Consider the following 23,013-nt stretch of genomic DNA (forward strand, 5'->3'; position numbering starts at 1 on the left):
TTTTTCCCCGGCGGAGAGCGGGCCGCGGCCCCTGGGCAGCCCGGTTCGGTTCACTCGTGGTCCCGTGTCACGGGGCACAGCAGCCGACGTCTCCGTCTTCACTGTTGTTTATGGATGGGTGCAGGGTTGGTTGGTGTTGCGAGTACAGTTATTTTTCCTAAACTGTCCTGACGACATGTAGTATAGCGCGTGCGAGTAAAGGAAGGGCAGAGTACGCCACGGTAGGATGCCTACAACCTGTTCTTCTAGCGGAATTTGATGATTTCATAGAATCAGAATCACAGAGTGGTTTGGGTTGGAAGGGACCTCTGAAGGTCATCTTGTCCAACCCCCCTGCCGTGGGCAGGGACATCTTCAACTGGATCAGGTTGCTCAGAGCCCCGTCCAACCTGACCTGGAATGTTTCCAGGGATGGGGCAGCCACCACCTCTCTGGGCAACCTGGGCCAGTGCTTCACCACCCGCAGCGTAAAACATTTCTTCCCTCTATCTAGTCTAAATCTACCCCCCTTTAGTTTAAAGCCATTCCCCCTTGTCCTGTCGCAACAGGCCCTGCTCAAAAGTTTGTCCCCATCTTTCTTACAGGCCCCCTTTAAGTATTGAAAGGCCGCAATAAGGTCTCCCCGAAGCCTTCTCTTCTCCAGGCTGAACAACCCCAACTCTCTCAGCCTTTCTTTACAGGAGAGGTGTTCCATCCCCCTGATCATTTTTGTTGCCGTTCTCTGGACCCGCTCCAACACCAACAGGTCCATGTATTTAATTATGCATAAAAAGCTCGTTGCATACATTTGTAGTTTTTCCATGTCTCACCTGCTTAAATGAAACGTTCTGTTACCTATGCACCGGTCAGTTCATACCAAGAGAGGAAACAATCTGGCAAACTAAAACAATAGTTGTGGCAATGGTCCCTGCTTCTTCTCAAATACAGCAAGCAAATACTCAGCCCAAAATGCATGAAAGCAAAACGAGCATACAAATGCAAAGTAGAAGTCAGTGCACATGGTATCGAAAGTCTGTATTCAAACTTTAAATCGCATTATCTGAGAATGGCTTGGCGATCTTGCTGAATGCTAAGATGCTTCTAAATGTGCATTATTTTCAGTGCTGTAAAACGTTGTGATAAATAAACGGTGGAACTCTTACATAGAATTAATATGTGCGGAATGCATAGAAGAGAAGCAAAGCAGACGCTATGTTTCTGAACTTGTAAGAGTACTTTTGTCCTTCTTCAAGATTCCCTCAATAGGAGCCGTTCGGGGAGCAGTCACAGGTGGTTCCATGGTGTAATGGTTAGCACTCTGGACTCTGAATCCAGCGATCCGAGTTCAAATCTCGGTGGAACCTGGCAGTTTTTGCCCGTGGGCAGCATTTCTTTACTGGTCGTTGTCGTGGAAAATGGGTTTAAGAGAAATTTAGTATTCTTCATGGGCTTTGGGAGTGCCTTGAACTACTGGCATGCCGTGCTACCAGAAAAACGCATTTGAAGTAAAAGAGAAAGACGAACAAACCATAGAATTTTCCTGATTGTTTTTTTTCTGTATTCGTTATTTATTATTTATTGCAGCTAGGTTAGTACATTCTTACACGAATGATCTGAAATATTTCAGACGTGCCATAGTATACTGAAACGTAAGTGATTCTTTTTACTTCTACGCTGTGAACAACCTGTGTGGAAACTCGCTTCTAGATGCTGCATCAGGAAAGCAGGAGGGGGCCTGCTGAGCTCTGCCTCTCGTATTAGGGGCCGTTTTAGGTATCCGAAAGATGTTCTGCTGCATTCGCGTTTACTTTCCGACGCTTCATCTCTGTGGGAAAGTTATATTTTAGCGATCGTTATACCACGAAGACAACGAATATCGCAGAAAAGCAGAACAAACAGGAATGTTTAGGTTGCGTTGGGTTCCTGGCCAGTTTTAGGACGCAGAAGAGAAAGGACGGGAGGGCGTTTCCAGCGGGATTTGTTCGCTCTAGATTTATTCTCCGGCCCCGCGGAGGCGAGTGCCACCGCCCGGTTCTATGGTGTAATGGTTAGCACTCTGGACTTTGAATCCAGCGATCCGAGTTCAAATCTCGGTAGAACCTGGAGCACGGCCCCCACCTTTTCCCTGCCCGCGGCGGCCCTGCGCCGAGCGCCGGAACGGGCCCCCCGGGGCACGGGCAGCTCGAGCGCGCGTACGGGCCCGCAGGAGACCCCAAGAACGGCACGCAGCTTCGGGCCGACAGCGCATATAACGATCCCTCACGGGGAAGGACAAACTGCCGTGTCAAAGCGCAGCACGGCAGGGTAGAGACCAAAGTGGGGGGGTAGAACCCACGGAGCTGGATGCCGAAGGGTTTTCCTGGACCTGAACTATAGCACAGTGTTCCCCCTTTTCTTACACTGAATGAACAAGTTAGACATTGGACAAAACGATCAAATAAGACTTTAAATAGTTGTCACTACAATTTAATTAGGTCTTTCCTTATGTTTTACTGTTGTTTTAGATGTATTTTAAGTCTTTTTTGAGAGAGAGAAAAAGTCACTCACACTGAGGAAAATGTGATTGTCAGTAGATAAATGTGCAGAATTTGGACATTATTTTTCAGACGCATCCAACTATTCACTTGGAAGACAGGGACAGAAATGCAACGATTTCACAGTGGGTATAATCTCACACATTGAACTCCACACAATTTAAATGGATATTACCTCTGCTTTGCTGACACAAATCCTCATTATTTAGTTTTCATTTCAAGGGTAGCTAAGGACATCTTAACGTCTTGGCTCCCCTCCTCAAAACCTGCCCTTACTAGTCATTTGTTTACACAGCAACAGGAACATCTCTGTTCTGTGCCAAACCAAAAATCAGCTGCTCCTCCTCTTCTGGCCAGGTAACCATTCCTTACTGACCCTTGGGGGGGGGGGGGGGGGGAGCGGGGGGAAGCAGACCCTCTTCAGGTCTGGTTATTATTCTTGTGGAAGTTAGGCTCCTAACTGTTCATGGGAATTTATGGAAACACTTGCTAAACTCGTTAAAGAAATTTTTGGGGAAAAAAAAAAAAAGTATCTCCCTCTTCTGCGTGGGGTCTAATTTTCATCCTTTCCCCAACTGCGTAAGTATCAGGCTACACACAAGCAAGTATCTTCACTGTTCCTTGTGCACCAGTGTTTTAAATAACTGAGCAAACTTCAGCATAACTAGTCAACCCCCATAGATCAGCTTCATCCAGCAACATCATTCTTCCCAAGTAAGAGAGCTTTAAAGCCGCTAGATGCTTGTCTGCCTTGCAATGATTTAATGCATTATTTTACAACTCTAGAGAGCAAATTACCATTTCCTACTGCTATCCAGCAACTTTCTCCTTCCATTTATCAGTTTGAAGTGTACCTGTAATCCAGAATACTCATAAATAGCCAATACAGTATTACTGTTACAGACTTACTAAGTATACATGCTAAATTCACCAGACAAGCACGGTATGTTAAAACGAAGCATACTTAAAGAGTTAAGCTTTTATATGGAATGAGACAGAATCAGTACATAATTCAGTATCAAGATTTATTTAGGACAATTCATGGTCATGCTCCATTTGAATACAAAGCACCAAAATTTAGGTAACTGAACATTATCCAGATATAATCCAGTTGAGACTGCTGCACACAGATATATCCATTATTCTAAGTGTTAGCATAGCCCACGTCTGTCCATGTTCATTAACTATGGTGGACAAACACAAGGTGCTGCGGCTGAGGCAAACTTACTGGAGAAGGCATAGCTAGAGTACTCCACAATGCGTACCCCTTGTTGTAGCAGTCTCAAAGTACTATAACCCAAGGTATCAAGCGCTTGACATGCTCAAGTCAATAATACCCCAAGACAATTTCCAAGTTAACTTAGCGTTTCCAGTTACCTTCCCACAATCCCTCCAATTTAGTATTTTCTAAAAATCATCTAGAGACAAGATTGTCTCAGCACAACATTCAACTGAGAAGTAAAGCACTATGGCTGTGACCACACTAGGAACTTTTCCCATTGCCAAAAAGGCAGTAGCACTGAAAAATATTAGTTGCCAAAATCATATTGGGGAACTAAATAATGCTGTAGTTTCAGAAAGTGTGGCTAGAAACACATATTGTCAACAGTGACAGACTTCCCAACTGTAGATTTAAAAGCCAGAATCAAATCTTAGGCAAATATTTCACTATGTATGAAGTTGCAACAAGGTTTTCTGATGTACATTAAAATTTCAGTGAAAGAAGGTGGAGGGGGAAAAGACACATTACAGTTAAAAGGAAAAAACTTTTCTTTTAAACTGGCACTTCAAAGAAAAGGGCTTTAAAAACTTAAAGTCAGTTTTACTCCAAAAAGTCTTATAAAACAAAAGCTGACAAAAAAGAGACACGTAATCCATCACTGTAAGTCACTAGTTATAATACATACATTCCACCTAGTCACTAAAAGCTGCCCAGTTAGATGCCTTCCTCATTTTTAAAAAGAATACTGTGGCAGACAAATAATCTACTAGATTTTTACATTGCTACTATCTCAATAGGTTAAAACACTCCAGTAGATGGAAGAAATGGTGGAATCAACTGAAAAAAGGTTTATTTTATGCACTGAGCCACCAATTTCCATCTTAGTGGGAGCACAGCACAGGGTACTGTAGACAGATTTATTTCTCCTACTGGCCCATTCCTAGAATCTCCCACCAGAATGGGAAGGGAGGCTCTTCAGTGCGAGGCAAGCACAATGGCAGAAGAGAACCTGTACAGCAGTGCCACCTACACAAGATGAGTATTTTTCAAGGCAGCTCTTGTGTAATTTAGTGAAGATTTCATCAGAAAAAAACCCAACTTTTTCGTACCATTTCATCCAGTATACACACATAAAAAAAAATAAGCATACTATACAAAGAACTGAAGCAATATAATTTAAACATGCCATCAAGCTATAAACCATATATACACAGAAACATATGCCTATACAAACAGAACAAGACCACTTTATTACAAGATAACTCCGTTGAAGTTTTTGGAGGAAATCACGACAGATAAAGAAAATCAGACCAAACGAACTGGATGTTGCTTCTAAAAGTAATCTGTTCAGAAATTTCATGCAACACCACCACCCTTCTTTAGCAGATGTTTATTAAAGTTTCAGCTATACATAGGTCTTCCCACCATTTCTGGACTCCCTTCCTGTACAGAGGTAGATTTCTGTAGATGTTCTGATATTGCACCACGTAAGTATAATGTTTTTATTACAACCAGGAACAACTTACAAAGGCTAGTTTATGGGTATAATCTCATTGTGTGCATTCAGGTAGCACAGTAATCAAATTCATTTGCACTTGAAAGAAAACACCCCTCCAAGTGAAATGTTTTGTTATTTAGCTGGAGGCCCAATTGAAAGCTGCAATTCTATTAACAGCTTCACATTAAGAGAACTCTCTCTTGTCATCAGGGTAGCATACTTTAGTCTGTCCCTCTCCTTTTGAGCCTCTGTTGTTTAGCCAATGCAAGCTATTGCAGTGACTTCACTGATGCCTTTATCCCATCCATCCACTGTGTTCAAGTTAAATGTGGATTTCAAATACACACAGGTTTTTGCAGTATTAGAGCTTACTCATACAAGCGGTTGTAATATTAAGAAATTTACAAGAAGATTCATTCAAACTGCCTGAAATGATTAAAAAAGCCCATCCACACTTTCAGACTGGAAAAGGAAAGCTGAAACTTTGCTAGCTTCAAACGGCCATTAATCGTGAACAAATTTGATGCTACTAAGAAAATCTGAAGTTTGGCAGTAGTTTCATGGGTTTTTTTGGTCCATCACATTCTTGAATAACCCTCTGACAACTCATGAAGTTGCAGAAAAAGCTTGCACACAAATACCACTTTAAGATGTCTGTTAAATGAAACCTCTACAGCATACTTAAAAATAAGTGCACCAAAATTCACGATGCCAATGTATAGTAAGTTTGATGAGCTCACAAGCATTGCTAAGTATTTTTTTCAGAGGCACTCCATGAAGCTATTTTTACAGAAGTCTGTCAACATGGAGAAAAATGAAAGAACAATCTGGTATTCTGTGTACCGAAACATGAGAGAATAAAAGTGCTGTAAAAGTGCTGGCTCAGCAAATCTAGCAAAGTTGTAGTATGCACGTGCCCACGTGACAGTGCATACGCATGTTTCGCTCTCATAAAGAAGCCCAAGTAAGCAGCACTGCTTTTCCTAGCTGCAAGTTTCTAAGAAAACTTACAAGGAAAGAAAAAAGTTCTTTCTTTTGTACCAACCTATTTGGAACTATTTTTAATGAAGGATTGCATTATAACCATTTAGCATTAGTTGCCCAAGTTCAGTTTATAGGAAGCATCCTGTTCCTTACAAAATACTACATCAGTAAGGAATGGTGACTAGTTTGGAACTGAATAGTTTTTGTTAAAATAGGGATAGAAGGCATACATAAATTCATCACACTTCTCCATATACACACCCGTCCCTGCAAAGGGGTTTTTTGTTAACAAGGCAAGTAAATCCCAAGTTACTTCACAACAGCTACAACAATACTGAAATTCACGATGACTGTTTTCCCATGATGGAAAGGGATTGCGTACCTAGGAGGAGGAGTAAAATCATCTCGCCTTCTTGGGGGAGCCCATTTTGTGAAGTGAAGGGAACCCTTCACTTCAGGGAGTAACTTCATCAGGAATTACATTCCCTGCCCCGGCAGAAAGTGCTTATGTACCTTGCAAGATCATGTTTTTGAATAAAGAAATCCATTATATGCAGGAGATTACACACAGTAAAAGTTAAATGACAATGGCAGGAACCAGGGCTTTCGGAGACGTCTCTTTCTGGTTTTATAAAGCAATGGTTCTTCACGAATAATAATCCACAATTAGGAAGCATCTCATTCATACACTCGGCTAGTGCATAGCATCTGCGGTTGCATAGAATGTTTCCAGTGCTGAATCTGTAACTAACCTAAGCAAATCTTTTGCAAGTTTGATTTATTACCATTTGATATCCAAATTGCTTGCTGTTTGATTTACTGCACTGTATTTGGTGTGCAAAGTTTCCTGGACCTTCTTGGAGTCCATGCCTTCCAGCCAGTCCTGGTACATCTTTTGTACGTGCATGTTGGTTTCTGGAAGTCTAACAGGTATTGCAGCATACACTTCTTCCATCTGGTTAAGCAGTGCTTTATCTGGTTTTCCATCTTCAGTTTGTGCCTGACCTTTTCCATTTAGGCACCCTTAGGAAAAAAAGAAAAGAAAAGGAAAAAGCTGCAAGGGTGATGGAGATTTGATACGAAGACAAAGTTTATATTAACTCGGAATTCTTTTTTTATACTTCTCTAAGTTGTCTCTTTACATGAACTACCCCCCAATGCTGTTAGAAGTTGCATTTACTTAAAGTGACTCCAATATCAACATCATCTTAATGTAAATGAGGTTTCCATATCAACAATCTTTCTCTGCCTTCTCCATGGTTTTATGACCTTAATTATGTTCCTTGTCTTTTCTTGCCCTTGACAACCACCATTTCAGAGTATTTCCTCTGCGGTTTGAAATAATCATAAGAGCCATGCTGTCACTTATTTATAGGTCAGAAGAGAGCAAATAACATTGTGGTTAATTTTAGAAAACCCAATCAATTTCTGAGCCAACCCTGCACATGTAATTGGTGTTCTGGACTGTTCATTAAATAGTAAGCATTTTAGATTAAGAAGAGAATTAAGAGGGAATGAAATTAAGTGCCTGCCTGTAAGACAACTTTCCTTTGAGATTCAAGATACGAGTGCGGAATGACTGTGGGTCCACAACTATTCTTACCTCCTGGGCAGGCAAGGACTTCTACAAAATGGTATAAAAACTTTCCTTTTTTCAACTTCAGAACCATGTTTTGGATATTTCTAAAGCCATAAGCTGCTGCAAAACGCAGCACTGTCTCACCATCCTTTTCAAGGGTAACTTCTTGAAAGTCTTTGTTCCTGTAAAGATACACAGAGAACATTTTAAACCCCTGCGTTACCCAAAGGGATGATCCAACTGTGTCAGTTTGTATTCAGATGCCCTAAAGAGAACAGAACAAGCGTAATGCTGAGATCAAGGTGAACTCTTGCAGTTTCTAAACTGAGTTAAGCAGAAGTTGATGTTGAATTTTCAGGACAGAATTATACTTAATTTTTAAGGGCAAGTAAGTTATTAATAAAATTAAAGCTAGCAGGAGCTATTTTACAGCAACAAATTTACAGGTTTATAACATGTAACTGCCTATCAGCGAAAGAACCAGGTTAGCAATAAGTGCATTAGGGTTCACTGTAGCACCAACTAAACCAGGGGAGGTTTAGAGTGGACAATGGGAAGCATTTCTTTACCGAGAAAGTGGTTGCACACTGGGACAGGCTTCCTAGAGAGGTGGCCGATGCCCCAAGCCTGTCAGTCTTTAAGAGGCATTTGGACAATGCCCTTAAGGTGCTTTAACTTTTGGTCAGCCCTGAAGTGGTCAGGCAGTTGGACTAGATGATTGTTGTAGGTCCCTTCCAACTGAAAATACTCTATTCTAACTAGCCCATCCTACATTACAGGGACACAAGACTAACTTACTTTAATGCTTTGTAGGTGATTTCCTTGACATCCATGCCAAAAAGCTCCTTTGCAGCATGTTTAAAAATGTGCTCCAGGTAACCATCGGATCTCTTCCCATCATGCCTTACTACATCTCCCTCCTTTATTTCATCAAACCTTAGGAAACAACAGAAAGAGTGATCAACTCCAAAATTTCATTCCTTCACTTCAATAAAGTAGTATGTTTTTCCCCTTCTCTGTCTCCCCCACCAGAAAGAGTTCTATAGCAGTGAGTGAGAACATATTAACGTTTTTATTTATTACAGCTTAAAAAACATTAAAACTATTCAGGACAGCAGTAAGATGATGGGAAAAAAAAAAGCATGCAGGGCTTTCCACGTTCAGAAACCTCAAGCAACAGTAATTTATAAGAATGTACATTCAGCACAGCCTAAAGACTTGGTTAACAGCTGTTCACTGCTCAGGAGACATTTTTGGGAAAAAATAAATCCATCATTTTTAGCCTGTGAGAATATAGAAGTACTTCAGAAGTTACAAGCCTTTGCTCACAAACAATTCTCCTGCTCCAGGAGCCGTTTGTCACAGTCTGTAACACTGTGCCACTAAAATAACATCAAATCAGTACAGTTGCCACCAGGCTAGAACACTGTACCTTTAAGATAAGTGCTACACTATAGTTCAGGAAAGAAAATAAGTGAGATCATATCCAAGGGGCATAGCATTCACCTGGAGGTTCACCTCTCCCTCAGTTAAAAACAGCACTGATGAGCACAAGTGGCTGTAGTGTAAACTGTACTGGGATGCGTGCTGGTGATCGCCAAAGACTGCAGCTCTACAGGCTCATGTTCCTTTCTGGCAAAGGAGAAATTGATAGGGGTGTGTGGTAATGCTACTTTCAGGAAGAGATATTCGTCTTCAGATTAGCAAATGGACAGATTATGTCCTTTGCTCTTACATGTAAAAGCCTCTCTAGATACAGTCTCATTACCTTCTTCCCAGAACATCCAGACATGACCTTTCCTGGCCTGTACTGCTAGCTCTTCCCTGAGCAGCAGTCCGAGCACAGCACTCAACCACAAAACCAAAGTGAAAATTACCACAGCAAACACCTTACTAACAAAAAATGCTGAAGTTATAATAATGACAGAGAAATATTTTAATCACTAAAGAGCTGAAGTTTACAAATTTAGTATGTCTGTCCCCTCTATGCCATGCCATTGCATCTACTTAAGAACTACTGCAACTTTGGGGGTTTTTTAATAACCTTGGGTGATTTTGTTTCATCATATGCCTCCTAATTTTAGCCAACTGCTATTTGTTAGCATTCTCTAGTTACAGAAGTGAGCTGAGAACTCAAACACAAGTTACTTTGTTCATACTACTTTTTTAGTAGTATGAACACACAAGCACTTTACCACAAATTGCTGCTGTGCTAGGACTTGTTTTAAGAGGAGGAGCCCAAGTTATATAAATGTCTCTGCAAAATCTACTTTTAAGACCCCATAAGAGCAAAAATTTATGTCATCAGGTCTCAGCTTGAACCAATATTATCAAATTAGTCGTTTTAAAAGTTAACATTATTTTCCAACATGAATTGATCCAATAAAACATATATATTCTGAGTAAGAGCTTGTTCTTTCATTGGACAGGCTGATTTAGAAAGAAATTACCATCTCTATGTGATTACGTCTGTGAGAACTTTATGTAATTCTCATTCTGTGTAGCAATCTCTGGTAGGAGTAATCATAGAAGCTACACTACAAACACAGCTCTAAAAACGTTACCATTGTACCACTTAAATTGCTCCAGTCTAGACAAGGTCCAAGCAGGATACTAACTTAAAGTGAAAAGGATTTTTAAAAATTTCCAGAGCTTTCTATTTTGTGCAAGAATGCATGTTTATTGCTCCACTACCACCACTTTGGAAAGATACCAAGTAACATCTGTCACACTTGAACAAAGATCAGTGAGCAGTGAGACCAGAAAACAACATGCATGCTGCTTTCTGAGCCAGTCATACAGTAAGTAAAAAAAAATAAAATCTCTTCAATGCTTTGTGTGATTTTCATCTAAAGCATGTTTCAATTTATTTAATCTTGAAAAACTAACTGCTGTCTTCAGTATTAAAAAAAAAAAATTAATTACCATTTCCTGAAAGGGTACTACTTCTATCAGTTATACATGAACATATTAGTAAAGTGGAAATTTACTGTCAAGATGCTGCTCTGAATGAGAGGGAAGCACAAAACAGATGGTCAACCCCATGATTGCATCCCAGCATCTTTCTGCGAGGCCAGATAGTTGGAGGAGGGCAGATGAGACTGTTCAGCTTTATACAAGCTCGAGCACAGGAAAGCTCTGAATGGGGTCAGCACACTGAGACAGTCCCACTTTCTAGCAAGTCGTGAACTTAATGCAGTAATATTGGATTTAACTGTATTAAAATATAAATAAAGGAGCTACACAGATCTTCAAAAATCATAAATTTTAAAGAAGTCACTCGATAGGGGTCATTACCTCAAATTATCTGCTTTGTATTTAGACAGTAGGTACAGTTTTATATTATCTGTTTTGTATTACTTTTCTATATAGCAATGTACATCTAAGAGAATACTTTGGGGGTTTTGGCCACTATATAAAGGATGAGGCTTCAGTATACTCAGGCTTTGATGCAGGCTTTTTTTCTTTAAAAAGAAAAAACATTCTTTTAAGAAGTTTTACATTTATGTTGAATATGCTCAAAGGTGTTGTCATTTGTCACCAAAATCAGGAAGCAATCCACAACAAAACTACTTACAAACTATCTACAGCTACTTCAGTCACATCTTTCATAGACACATTTTTCTGTTCCATTATTTGGACAATTTCACCTGTAGGAAAACATATGACATTTTACTTTCAACACAAAGCAAAATGCACATGCTGTGCCTCTGTTTAAGAGATCAATATCCCAACACCTGTATGTGCTTACAGTCACATTCTCCAATTCTTACTAGAGTCAGTGCCCTCCAGTAACTGAGAAGCCTGACACTTCCAGCCCTGAAGAAAAGGGCCTTCAGCTTGCTCCAAACTTTGCATAATGCTATCCTTAGCCTTTCTGTTAGGTAAAGTTTGGAAGATGTTTCTGCACTGCAGGGGAAAAAGGAGGATACGTAGTTTGGACATTAAGCCTAAATGCAAGAGCCACATCAAAAAGCCACTGGTGCCATGCATTTGGAATGTTATGAATAATCCCAGTGGAGATTAAATAATGACCACAGACAAGCGAGACAATGATTTTAAATATGGATTTGCATAACTCTTACCCTTCTCAAGAGGCTGACAAAAACAAATACATGAATCTTGTTTTCAGATGAATACCAACTTAGAAGGAAAGTATTTTTCGCTTTGCCTTCCCTCTACAATACCTATACTACCAGTAGCACAAAACCATGTACTTCTTTTTAAAGCAGAAAAAAAAGCCAATCTTACAACTAAAGCAGACTTGAAAAAAGTGAAGTCTGGCATAAAGGCTATTCTAACAATGGTGATTCACTTATATCTTTATAAATAGTAAGTTTAAAGAAGATTTAACCTGATGTCAGAACACAGTCAACTTCTTGCGAATTATACAAGGCAGTGTAGAAATCTTCCCGCAAGGCTTCCAGTTTTTTGTCATAACAAGGCGCCACAATTACATGGAAAATTTTATCAGGGGACAAGTTCTGTGGAACATAGAAGAGAGTACATGTGAACTCCATGAAGAGCAAAAGACAGCTTGAAGGATGACAAGGACAAAAATAGCACCATAAACTCTATGCAGGTAGTACTAGTAATCAATCCCAAGCAATTAAGTTTAAAGGCTGCCGCATACAGATGAAGTGATTTGCCAGAAGTCACAAAGCATCAGCAACAAACATCCAAAGTTCGTCTTCTGGCTGAAACTTTTACTTATTCCTTCAGACCACATTTTCTACTTTTGATTGCCTTAGGAAGCAAATGCAAGTCAAGACTTCAGAATTCTGTTTTCTAGCTGTCATTCACTCACAGCAAGTCCATCAGTATTTCTCTATCTATGTGGAGATAGCAATACTTTCCTATATAATGTGGATGCAGCTAAATTTAAGTATGATACATAAAAAGCACAGCCACTTTTTCAACACACAAAATTGAGAAGATAAAAAGGTTAGTTTCTGGGATACAATGCTTTTATTGATCCCAGATAACAGGGCAATTTCTACATTGTTCTCCTCCGCTCCTGTTTTGGCTGTGCTGTAGAACTACACAGGCAGCATTTAACAAGAACCTCTTCAGTTACCCTGGATTTAGTTTTATCCATAAATATCTAAATCCATGTTGCACTGGGAGCGCAAGGATTGCTGCCAGCTCATATTGCACCTCATGAAATGAGGTTCTTTGTACATTCTTCTTATCATGGGCACCTGTATAGCAGCAGAGCACCATTTATTCTTCAAGTAAAGGACAAACAATTCAGAAAGATGCTTTATCACTTTAATACTGAAATATAGATCTTACATGTTATTATAAAACCCACTAGCCCATCTTTTCAGAAGAGTATAATGGTAAAAATAAATCAGAATTACTTACCTGCTGCCTGGCAAAGTAGCCCTTCACCAGGGAGCCCATGATCTGCTGCGGAGACTTTGCAGTGCAAATGCGAGAGGTCACAAGATTGGTAAGTACCCTTTCAGCATACCGGATCCAACCTAGAATGACAGATAATCACAGTTAGATGGTGAAGTGGCACATAAGCATGGCAAAGTGGCAGCAGTTATAGAACAGCTCTTAAAAACGAAGACACCTTCACAGTAGGTAGGACATTTCTATGTAGGCTGGAAGCCCCACCTTGGGAACTGTAGGAAACCTCAAGACTGTTAATAATGCTCTACAGTTGGCTATCAATAATTCACTGTGTCATTAATTGTAGACCTAGAAGCCACTGTGAACTTCATGACCTATTACACCCTTTCTAATGCATAGATGCAATGAAGCAGAAAGAACAAAGCGTAAGAGCTAACAAAGAGTAAGTTGACTTTCTAGACCTCAGCCCTTGGCTCACCAGATACTACACAAATGTACTCTTTTCAGCTGCTTAACTGCAACCTTCTGTTTCCTGAGATTTAATATCCATGCACCCAGCTTGCCTCCTCTAGAACAGAAAAGTCACATGAAAGCATTATCACAAGATGCACATGGATTAAGCCTGGAAAAAAATGGCTTCTTTTACTATTGTTAGAGTAGCCACACCTTCTTTAGAAACACCCACACACTCAACCACACACACAGTAATCAACTGAAATCTCTCTGTATTCAACATTCTGTCTTAGTTACTCAAGAGTCCCCCTCCCAATCACCAGACTCCTTCAGCATTTCAGCTACGACAGGCTATGTATATCCACACCACCCCCAATACTCAGAGCACTCCTATTGTTCCCCACCTTCTAGAACAGACAGAACTGACAAGTGAGCAGATTAAGCTATTTAGAGTGTGCAATTCTTTCTTAGGCACTGTAACTCTTACTGAAAACAACAGCCCAGAATCTTTTATGGCGAGGATTCAGAACTTTCTGCTTCACCTACATGACTGAGAAGCAGATACCTAAATTGTGTAGAAGTGTTAGGCCCAGCCTTCTAGGGAAGTGGTGCTAAGAAATAGCGAAAAATATCACACAAGTCTTATCTTCGAACAGATTAGTGTTTACATAAAAGAGAAAAATTGCTCTGAAGTACATGCTGCCCAGGAAAGGTAAAACCTGTGAGTTAATTCTTAAGCTTGAAATTAACACATAAATATTACCAGGTCTTTATACATAAGTCAGAACACTACCACAAAGGCCCACAACAGCACAAAACTGGAATCCCAGTGGTGTTCAGATGGTTTGTCTCTCTATGGCAGAGAAGTGGTTTTCCCAGTGTAGTAAAATTTTACTGATGAAAATGTAAGTATTAGGCAAACATGAGGATCCTCCAGCTGTTTAAATATTCCCAGTTCTTGTTAAAGTACAGACTTCCAAGATTAACAGATACTGCTCTCCACGGAAAATCTCAAAGATGATATATCATCTTCAACAAGCATTCATTTCTGTTGTAGAAAAAGCTAGGTACTATAGATTTACATGTCAGGACTGTGCCAAATTGCTAGACTGAACAGGAAGTTTGCTTAATGTCCAACTTCAACTGGGACTTTAAGTCCAAGATGTTACCTACAACAAAGGACTTCATTTCTTGGTGCTCGGGTACAAAAGCCGTATTAGCATATTCTGCGTGATATGTACATGCTATTTCTTAAATGGCTTTAGTCTCAAGTGCTGTCAAAATAGAACAAAAACTGCTTCAAACAAAGTAAGGACAGTTTTTAAAAACATTCTGCCTTGTACTTTAGCAGCATTTCTGGAAGGTCCTTCCCTTATACTGCAACTATGATTCCCACTAACAACCACAGCACTCCTGCCTATGAGGCTAGTTTTTAGAATTGGAATGTTTTTGATACTGTAGTCATGAACTATAAGGAAATTTCACTAAATCCCAAGAGACTTCTGGCAGGTATTGCCCAAAGCACTTTCTTAAATTGTTTCTTTCCTTGCAGTAGATGGAACAAGTGCCTAGTAGCTCCAGCTCCATAATGACCATTAGTCACTGTTTAATTATACAAGCAGCCTTGCTGAATGAGCAACACAAGGCATTTATCTGCACTTCACATATGCACTAGCAGTTTCTGCCTACTCATCAACAGGGCTGAATTCCAGAGCCACAGTTACAGGAAGCCTAAGATACCCAGTTCTTGTATCAATGTATATCTGTACCCATACAGACCTATACCCTTCACAAATTCATTCAGATTCTCAACCGTTTGTTGGCTTGTGTTAGCGCCAAAGAACAAGAAACCCCTACAAATCACTGTATAAATTCTTGCAAATGTACTTCAGAACACGTTATTTTTAGAGGTTTATCGTGAGTAGATCAAAGATGCATGCTATAAATATCTATGCATCAGTATAAAGTGCAGAAAAACTAAGGAAACTATCGCTACTGTAAAACCCCATTCCTGTAAAAGGAAATTAGTTTAGTTGACTGGGACAAAAGCATCTGAATCCTCAACAGTTATGCTCTTCCTACTCATGCAGTAAGCCTGCCCTGTTAACCTGTTCTAGGAGTTCAGAAAGGTTGGCAATGCATTAAAAACGTTGTCTGGTTCCCAGAGCAAGTGCTTCATATTGCTTATCAGTTTGGTAAATTAAGGAAGAGAACTGATTACTTCTGAGATATTACATATGCCATCAGTAGTTACACTGTTGTACTTCCAACAGGAAACAAAACCCCCCAAAATTAGCTCACTTTCTTTTAAGAGAGCAGCAGGAGGAGGTAAGAAAAATCAAGACAGAAACAATAAAATGCCCTTTTATCAGGTTCTGGGACTATAGAGGCTATGTTCTTCTGTTCATGGTAGATTTTATACCACAGACCACTCCTGAAGAGGGTGTTACTTCTGTGGAAAGTTACACCCAAAGATAAATAAAAGTAAAGCAGTTATACCTGAGTTCACATTGACCTTATATCTACAGAGCTATATAAAAAAAACATTTTGTGATAAACATGCACAGTAAACAACATTTCTGGGACAAATTTATGTAAGCTGGGGGTAGAGAGAGGAAGGAGAATGAGGAACAGAAAATGCACCCAGACAATTAAAGTCAGGAAACACAGTGAACAATCTTACTTTGAAGATGACTGATCATGATTTTTTTTTTTCCCTGTAATTGCTGTCAATGGAAATGAAATACCATATGCTTTCAGAATGGGTTTACAGTGATATTTCAGTTCAGTTTTCCAGAAATGGAAAGCACTCATGCTTCTGCTAACATCTATACCACAGGACATAGCTAACACCATAACTAGCACTGAAAACAGAAACAATCTTTTGTAGAACAGACAAGGACAAGAAAAGTGCTCCATTAACTATTTTAAAATATTTCCGACGAGAGCAGCAGATAATCTGAGCTCTGTTTCTACATGAAGAAAATTAAAATTATCTCAGAAGTAGTTCTAAAAGAAATCCTCAGGTTTTGAGTTTTAAATAAACCACATACAACAAGACAAAGCTAAGTAATACGGGGGTGTTTCAACTTCACAGGTTTTACATTAAAGAAAGCAACATACAGTATGTCTGCTCCTGAAGATAGGAGGCAACACTAAGATAACAGTAACAGGAAAAAAAAAAAAAGATTTTTCCTCTTAATACATATATGTAGTTCCTAAAGCATAACCCAGATACTTCCACTACAGAATACACAGAACAAACAAAAGTACAACTATAATTCAAATAGCAGTATTTAAACTTTAAATCAACAACAGCAGATTCTGGGGATCACCAAACGCAACTCTAACTCACTCTCTTGTCACTGTAACATTTCTTTAAAGAATGCAATCCACTTAAGTTATTTCAAAGCTAGCGAGATATATTTTTGTATTTTTATTAGCCTTTTGAAAAGCAACACCATGAACTTTAGGGTGGAGTTGGGGGGGTAGGCGAAGAAGTTACTTTTACCTCCTTTTTGATACTTCTTTTTCAGCAATGTGACTTAAACTGAAATGACGGTGTGCTAACAAATGAAAAAAACAATGACTGAATATTTTACATCTTTTCAGTTGTGATAAGTGCAGGTTCTGTTCATAACAGAACAAGTTCTCAGGTGCAAAATTCTCAGAAGCGAGACATTTAGTGAGTCAAGTCTATGACATTTCAAGTGGGAATTATTTTGCGTTAGACATAACCATCTCACAGTCATTAAGAGTAATGTCACTTGCTACTTTCCCCTAGGCTTAAGTGGCAAGTTCCAAACCTTGTATCAGTTAGCAAAGTTCCTTAAAGATTCTTTTCAATAAGGAAACACCGTGTTAAACTTTGTGGTCGGGACACACAAGCAGCAGCCATTAACTCCTCAATTCCAGTTCTGATTAATTTCTCCTAAAGTCTTAACACAAAGCACTAAAAACCTCAGTGCTTCTGTACCTCAGTTTCATTATCCAGAGATTCCTATGTAATATATGCTTCTTTTATAGAAGTGATGGGAAATACAACTGACTAATAAATAACACATATAAACACTAGCACAGGAAATCAGTAGTTCAGGTTCTTTGTATTATGAGAAGCTGTGGACTACAGCAAGGTGGGGTTTTGGTTTTTTTTTGTGAAGAGCAACAACAGAATTTACACTCCTCACCTTTTACAGAGCTCCAACAGAAGACAACTGTAAGACACAGATAAGGAATTTATTGCAATCTTTGTATCTGACTGTAAGGCCCTACACTGAATTAGCACATGCCTTACCCAGTACGATCACACCCGTCCTTCATCTGCATGGTTCACATTTATGGCTGTGGCACCTCACCTACATATGGGAAAGCTGATGACACTTGTTGGAAACAAGTTTTGCTCTCCCAACAGCCCATGAAAAACAGGCCCACCTAGCAATGCACTGAAATGCACTAAGGATGATCAGCACTACTGGTAACAAGTACCGTATGCAATATTTGGTGTCTCTCAACAGCAAAGCCAAAACACTCTAAGTTACGTAAGGCTCCCAAATGAAACCACCCTTTCCTTAGTAGTTCTAATGAGACTAGGCTGAAGGGCAGGAAGGTTCGAGAGATCAGTTCTCACCAGGGCAAGCAGAGGCAAACATTGGTAAGGCATGCTCCTCCTGGTTCCTCCGTTGATACCGCTGCACAAATTCCCTCTGGCTCTCCAGGATACTGAAATCAGCAGCTATAGTGGTGTCAAATACATAATGCACTCCTATGAAAGAAACAGTAAGGAAAAGTGAATTAGTAGAATGTTTCCATCTCACAGGCTTCTTTCCAAGTTCCAGGTCTACAGAAAGTCTTGGGAGGATCAACGGGTATATTCTTTCCCCTCTCCACATTTTCACAAATAGTAGAGTCAAAAATAAGAGTTGTATGCTGAAAAGCTCTCTTCCATGTCATGAATTTAAAAGGACCACCAACTTGCTAGTGTTGACTAGCAACACTTCAAATAGTTGTCTGCTTCCTTATGAGAAGCTTGCCATTCAGCATATATTTGCTTTTTGTTTAATTGAATGGGATTTCGTGACTCCTGGGCTATATGTAATGACTCTTGATTCTTTTCAAGACATGCTGAAGTCACATATCATTATCCACAAAAAAATATATCCAGCTAAGAGGCATATCTTCCATTGCTGAAGTTGTCTGCAAAGGTACATGAGCATATCACCAAGATAGCAGAGACCTTCTGTCTGCTTACTTCGCAACATACTCCCTATATGCCTACGTAATATTGAGCATGTCCCCGCAGCAAGTGAGGCATAGATAATTAATGCATTCTAAGAAAACTGGGGCCCACCAGAACTTAGCATTCCTTTTAGATGAAGGAAATATACTGGGTACAGAGATGCATAAAAACGATGAAAAATGAATATATATATATATATGGGAGGAAACAGTTTATAGGTTTATTACTGTCCTTTTTCTTGTACGCCCCTCAAGGACATTAAAAACACCCAAACCTATAGGCAAAGTGGGTTTTTGTTTTTTAAATAGAACTTTGTATATATAATATAAAGAGCAAAGGAAATATAGCTTTAACATAAAGTAGGCAGATACAACAGTTCTTGCATGTAATTTCAAATTACAGAATAAAACAGAATTGAGAATCTTCTAGAGATGTGTCAAAAGGACTGGAAGGCATTTAGGATAAGAATTCCCTCTTCCCTCAAGTTACCAAATAAGGGGAAATCTTATTGAAGCTCATGACCAAATCCTCCCCGATTTCTTGGTAGTGAAGGTTTCAAAGACAGCTCTGTAATGTCCTTCTATTCTGTGACCTTTACTATCAACAGGGTAATGCCTCCAATCCATTTCTGAAACTGGCGTATGTCATACTGGTGCATTGCCATTAATATCACAGAGTGCATATTTCAAACTGCAAACTAGATTGTGCAATGGCACTTTATGACTGCGTAACAAACAATCCTGCTGAGGAAGCAAAAACCTGAAATAATCTCCCCGTTCTGCTCTACCATCATAACAAAACCAAACTTACCAAGACTTTTGAGGAAACCACAGAGTCTCTTGGCTGCATCATTCACAGAGAGATTGAATTTAGCAGCAAAATAAGGCAATGACTGAGGGCATATAGACACTGCCAACACTTTGTGTTTTGAGGTATCACATTTCTGGTAAACAAAACAAAAACAAAGGAAACAAGGTATGTAATTACAACAGGGTAAGGCTCCCTACTTTCCCTCCCTGGAGTTATTCCTCAGCGTCCTATGCTTCAGTGGGCCATATCATTATAACCCCTATGAAACAACTATCAAGTTTCCTGAGGGCAGGACAGGATGTTCCTCTGATCCTGCCAGCGGTCATCTATAATCATCTGTAGATGTCTTTTATATAACTCAGGGAAATCCATGCCTCCTAGTAGGACAATTCTGTGGTTGGTCTCCTAATGGCGTAAGAAAAGTTGAGAGACATTCAGTACCTATGACGTTCTAGCAATACAAAACATTCTAGCAAATATGAAAAAAGCTGTATGTTTAAACATTAATAAATAGATAAACTACTGTTCAGGAGCATGGGCATTTGAAGTTACAAATCCAACCCGACAAATTACAGATCTCATCCTTTGTTAAGGTTCCTGTGTCTCCATCACTGAAGTTGTTGAGGGAAACTGGCAAGATAGGACCCTCAACAAACCAGTGTTTGTAGGCACTGAAGAACCCTTTGAAAATACCTAAGGTGGTGTGCAATTGTAAAGCTCCGATGACTGCGACATTTATTTGAAGATGAATCTCGTGTTTCAGTTGGGACTTTTTCCATACCAGTGGAACCCTTGGAAGACAAACCAGGACTATGCCACAGACAAGTCTCACCCTGAAAAGGTCAGAGACCATACTTTGTACTTAGACACCCTAAATGCTGTATAATGACCCTTCAAGTAGAGCTCATGACTGCCTGGAAAGCATCTCCCTTCCTCACTGTCCTTTTTTGGACACCTGAAGTTCTGATCAAGGTACCTGCCTGCCTCCCTGTTGTAGCCTTCAGGCTCTCTTAGTAGGACTGATGTGACCCAAAGGTTCCCCTCCCCCCCCCCCCCCCCTTCTGTTTTTCCTCATGTACGACAACATCATACTGTATGGAGAGTTAAACTAGTTCTAAGAAAGCTGAATCACTATGCAATTAATACTCTCACTTATGACACTCATGTACAAGATTAAGACAAAGCATCAATTCTGGTAGCTTTTGCATACCAAGAAAGGACACAGAAGTCTGGAGCAGAACTAGAATAATTAATTCAGTATCAAGATCTAAAGATCTGAGCACCATACACGGCAACTAGCTTCCAGGAAATCCAGACCTCAGCAGAAAATAAGGCAGCAAAAGAATGCTTTTAAGTTTTGCTAAGAATTTGGACAAAAAATTCTGTTCCAAATATAATCAGTTCAAATATATATTAAAAGCAATTCTATTTTCAAAAACTTGCACCAGAAACACCCAGAACAGTCCTAGTAATGAAGATATGCGTATTTATAAACACTGAACCACAGACTAATTTGTTATTACAGTAATGAGGTAGTTACGTTTTCCAAAAATTTTACTTCTGCAGGTGCAGTAACTTTCCTCTAGCATTTAGGTGAAGTTCTGTGATCTTCCATCTCTAGTGCAAAATTATTTTAAGTACTTTCATGCTCATCTTGCCTGAAGTTTTCACTTCCTCTTTGGACAAAGTATATCCTGACAAATCTTCACATTATCTGCCTTGGGAAACCAAGCTGCTTAGTCATTCTGTAATTTCCTCCTCCTCACAGAAAACAGTCTGTTATTGTTTGTGTCACTTTACCTTATTAAGGTTAAGAATACGGAAGAGCTCCTTCTGATTCTGTTGGAAAACTCTGGCTCCTTCTTCTGATGTCATACAATTGTCACAAGCTAGGCAGTCGCTAAGGAGTATTTTAGCATCAGCCAATGTATGAAACTCATTTTTCTGGGTGGGGAAAAAAAGTAAACAAGTATTTAATAATGATTGACCAATTTTCAGGACCTCCGCAATGACCCAGCTGATAAACAAACATGGTCTCACTGTTTTGTTTAAAACAAGACAATCCATGACACCTGTATAACATCCAAGATTATTTAGAAGTAATCAGAATAATCTGTTCTATCCTTCATGGCTCTGCTCCTATTATTACTATGAGTGAAACTGCAGAATGTTTAAGCATAAAGATAGATCTAAATTTAGCCCTGTAGTCCATGTTCTAGCAACTTGATTTGCATTGCATTTCAGAGCTGACAGTCCCCATCAACTTACCAAGCAACTGAAAAGACTTTTACTTGAACTATTAAATCCCTTTAAAAGCCAGATGCCTCTTTAACAGCAAGATGGCTTTGGCTTTTTACCACAGGTAAAACAAACAGAACGCTGTCCTACAATTGCATTGAACATACACATAAGACCAAGGGTTTCATGCTTCTGGCTATAATACTGTTGGCAGCTCACCTGTGGGAAGAGGGAATACTTGGATAGAACTGCAACATAACCAGACTACTTGCAAAAAAACCCCCACAAAAATCCCTCAATTAAGAAGCCATTCCCAAGGAAACAGTTATGTTTTTGAAGAACAGTATGTGATCTGTGAGTTTGTCTGATGTAAAAAATAAGAAGACATTTTGTGCACTTGTACTGTCAAAACTCCTCGTCTCCTCACAAGCTCTGTCTCTGTTTTGAAGACTTGATGGAAGATCTTTGACACTTAAAAAAAATTTTTTTAGAACTTCAACTTCTGTTTTGTGTTTGCATAGTAAGGGTTTTTTTTAAATTCATCTTTTTTAAAGATTCTTGATTCTCATGTTATGAGATATCTAGAAGTGCTCATAATTGCTTACAACTGCTTGTTGATTCGTGTTATATTTAGTACTTGAAAGTTCTCTGCTTATAACCTCCTTTAGGGTACACAACAAAAACAAGAATACAAACAAGAGTATATCACAATTCTTAGAAGGAACATTACCTCTTCAAAACCATCATTTGAACTCAACGCATCAACAGACGTACTCTGCGTATCATCGTTTTTCTGTTTTTTACTGCATTCCTGAAAGAAATACATGTATTACGCAAAATACATTCACCGTTCAAGAAGAACGTCTTTGCTGAACTGTTTGTATCATTAAGAACTAATCTAGTTCTTCTACAGTTTTTTCGGCAGTGTTAAATCTGCATCTTTACACGCAAAGCCTTGTTTTCAAAGTGCATTTGCTACGGTGAAAATAACTCCTCAGAAATTCACTTGCTTCCTCCGTTTTACAGTTCTGAGCGGTTTTTTCTAATCCCGAAGGGAGGATTAAACCGAGCACGGGAGAAGCTGCGTGTACACGTCGCGATCGCGGCGCTACGTGACGG

General features: G+C 39.4%; 1 protein-coding gene and 2 non-coding genes across 3 annotated transcripts; 2 read left to right on the forward strand and 1 right to left on the reverse strand.

The window, feature by feature from the left end:
- The first annotated feature begins 1,271 nt into the window (after positions 1-1,271).
- Positions 1,272-1,343, forward strand: TRNAQ-CUG. The gene has a single exon. It is a non-coding gene; the product is annotated as a tRNA-Gln (tRNA).
- A 666-nt stretch (positions 1,344-2,009) lies between these two features.
- On the forward strand, positions 2,010-2,081 carry TRNAQ-UUG. Its single transcript has one exon. It is a non-coding gene; the product is annotated as a tRNA-Gln (tRNA).
- A 1,442-nt stretch (positions 2,082-3,523) lies between these two features.
- Positions 3,524-22,726, reverse strand: NARF (nuclear prelamin A recognition factor). Its single transcript, XM_009326246.1, has 10 exons — positions 22,625-22,726; positions 21,457-21,600; positions 19,657-19,789; positions 18,238-18,372; positions 13,164-13,282; positions 12,151-12,280; positions 11,374-11,446; positions 8,595-8,732; positions 7,821-7,978; positions 3,524-7,240 (listed from the first exon to the last, which is right to left on the reverse strand). Exons 1-10 carry the CDS (start codon positions 22,718-22,720, stop codon positions 6,999-7,001), a joined length of 1,368 nt encoding a protein of 455 aa, XP_009324521.1. The 5' UTR covers positions 22,721-22,726; the 3' UTR covers positions 3,524-6,998.
- Between the last annotated feature and the right edge of the window lie 287 nt (positions 22,727-23,013).

Source organism: Pygoscelis adeliae, unplaced genomic scaffold, assembly GCF_000699105.1.
Source record: "Pygoscelis adeliae isolate BGI_AS28 unplaced genomic scaffold, ASM69910v1 Scaffold61, whole genome shotgun sequence".
Classification (NCBI taxonomy): Eukaryota; Metazoa; Chordata; class Aves; order Sphenisciformes; family Spheniscidae; genus Pygoscelis; species Pygoscelis adeliae.

What these genes read in the sequence shown, in the direction of transcription:
- NARF (XM_009326246.1), bottom strand. Translation starts at nt 22,720, where the DNA reads ATGTATTTCTTTCAGGAATGCAGTAAAAAACAGAAAAACGATGATACG. An exon ending in TGGTTTCCTCAAAAGTCTTG is followed by an intron (nt 18,373 to 19,656) that starts GTAAGTTTGGTT and finishes TTTCTTTCATAG; the next exon opens with GAGTGCATTATGTATTTGAC. An exon ending in GTTTGCCTCTGCTTGCCCTG is followed by an intron (nt 13,283 to 18,237) that starts GTGAGAACTGAT and finishes CTGTCATTCTAG; the next exon opens with GTTGGATCCGGTATGCTGAA.